Below are 2,348 nucleotides of genomic sequence, written 5' to 3' on the forward strand. Positions count from 1 at the left end.
GTTGCCGTGCAAGCATCGAGTTTGGCCGCAGGCGATAGAGAGCTCTCCCAGCCGCCATGCCCATCACGCGCCCCGAGGAGACGGGCCCGCCGGAGAACTTCTACGACGTGAAGGAGGCGCGCAAGTACACGTCGAGCAGCCGCATCATCTCCGTGCAGGCCGACATCGCCGACCGCTGCATCGAGCTGCTGAACCTCGAGCCGGGCAAGAAGAAGTTCGTCCTCGACGTCGGCTGCGGGAGCGGCCTCTCCGGCGCGGCGCTGGAGCGCGCGGGCCACGAGTGGGTCGGCTGCGACGTGTCGCGCGACATGCTGCGCATCGCCTCGGAGCGCGAGGCGGCCGCGGCCGGCGGCGGCGACGACGACGACGACGTCGGCTTCGGCTTCGACGGCATGGACGACGACGACGACGACGAGGAGGAGAGCGGCTCCGACGACGACGAGGAGGAGGAGTCGAGCGAGGACGAGGACGGGGCCGGCGCCGGGCCGCGGCGCACGCACGTCGGCTCCGCGGAGCTCGTCCAGCACGACATGGGTTTAGGCCTGCCGTTCCGCGACGGCACCTTCGACGGCGCCATCTCCGTGTCGGCGCTCCAGTGGCTCTGCTACGACAACGACAGCCGCCAGTCCGCGACGAAGCGCCTCGGCCGCTTCTTCGCGTCGCTCTACCGGTGCCTCAAGAGCGGGAGCCGCGCGGCGCTCCAGTTCTACCCCGAGTCCGACGCGCAGGCGACGCTCATCGCGTCGGCCGCCGCCCGCGCGGGCTTCGCCGGCGGCGTCGTCGTCGACTACCCGAACTCGACGAAGGCGAGGAAGCACTACCTGTGCCTGTCGATGGACCGCCACGCGGCCAGGCCCGCCGCCGAGGAGCCGCGGCGCGCGCGCGGCGGCGTCGTCGTCGCCGGCGGCGGCGAGCGCGCGCCGAAGCGCCGCAAGACGGGCAAGAAGCCGGCCAAGGACCGCGCCTGGGTCCTGCGCAAGAAGGAGTACCAGCGCGGCCAGGGCCGCGACGTCAAGGACGACTCCAGGTACACGGGCCGCAAGCGCAAGGACCGCTTCTAATCTATCCATGGGTGTCTCTTCTTCCCGCCGGGGGCGAACGTCGGTGCGCATGTCGCACGCGTGGTGTTCTTCAGGCCGGCTGGTGCACCGCGGTGCCCCACGGCGTCGACGGCGCGTCGCGCCCGCCGGCGGGCGTCACGGTCCACCGCACGGGCATCGGCTGCCACCTGAAGCCAGATGAGCAAGCTGCCACGCGCGGACGGACGCTCACGCGGTCGAAGTGCTTGCTTCAACATGGGGTCAGCGTTTTTTTTTTCCCCAGAGATTTTGAAGCGCCAGAATCAGCTTCTAGTTGCTCGCCTTTGCGGCGATTCAACACCGCCGATGTTGACGTGCACGAGGTGAAAGTTTGAACTTTGCAGCGTTGAGATCTGCGCGCTCCACCACCGGTGGTGCCCGCGCGCCAACGATACAACCCGAGCGCGCCTCCGCCGCGCACGACACGCCACCGATACACGCTACCATGCTCGGCCTCAGCGCCACGGCGTCGGCCTTCGTGCCGCAGACGGTCGTCGCTCCGGAGACGAACGAGCTCGACGAGGTCGACGCCCAGAACGAGCTCCTCGCGGACCTCGAGCTCCTCGAGGCAATGGAGATCGCGTCGCGGTGCGCGGACCTCGTCGTCGACGACGCGCCGGCGCCGCTCAAGTCCGTCGCCAACGTCGCCGCCGCGCTCGCGGCGCGCGCTCGCGGCGGCAAGCGGGGCAAGGGCGCGCGGCCGCTTTCCGACGCGCAGCGCGCGGCGGCGGCGGAGGCGCGCGCCAAGGGCGGCGGCAAGAAGAAGACCGGCGCCAAGGGCCGGGCCCAGGGCGGCCCGCGCGCCCAGAAAGTCGGCAAGTCGCAGAACGACAAGTGCCTCCCGTGAGGCGCCGCGCCGCGCGAGGAAGACCTAAGCAGCCGCGCCGAGAGCCCTTAGAGTGTCATCACGGGTCGTCTTCCACGTCGAAGGCGTAGAGGTAGCCGTCCTCGCAGCCGACGTAGACGCGGGTCCCGAAGACCGCGGGCGAACTCCCGACCATCGCGCCCGTCGTGTGCCGCCAGCGCTCCGCGCCGCCGTCCGCGTCCAGCGCGAAGAAGGCGTCGGGCCCGCCGGCGTAGAGCGTGTCGCCGCGGAGCGCCGCGGACGACCCCACGCCGCCCTGCCGCAGGAGCGACACGGCCGTCCCGAGCCGCGTCCGCCAGAGCACGTCCCCCGCGGCGGAGAAGGCGTAGACGTGGCCGTCGCCCGAGCCGACGACGACGACCTCGGCGCCGTGCCGCTCCATGACGAGCGCGCTCGCCTCGAGG

The 2,348-nt window shown here is 71.5% G+C and overlaps 1 protein-coding gene across 1 annotated transcript; it reads left to right on the top strand.

Annotated features, from left to right (window-relative positions):
* Positions 1-56: 56 nt before the first annotated feature.
* AURANDRAFT_33432 (hypothetical protein) lies at positions 57-1,061 on the top strand (the record flags this gene model as incomplete). The annotated part of the gene is made up of 2 exons (XM_009043168.1): positions 57-371; positions 516-1,061. 2 exons carry the CDS (start codon positions 57-59, stop codon positions 1,059-1,061), a joined length of 861 nt encoding a protein of 286 aa, XP_009041416.1.
* Positions 1,062-2,348: the final 1,287 nt, after the last annotated feature.

Source organism: Aureococcus anophagefferens (assembly GCF_000186865.1).
Source record: "Aureococcus anophagefferens unplaced genomic scaffold AURANscaffold_45, whole genome shotgun sequence".
In the NCBI taxonomy this organism is placed as follows: Eukaryota; class Pelagophyceae; order Pelagomonadales; family Pelagomonadaceae; genus Aureococcus; species Aureococcus anophagefferens.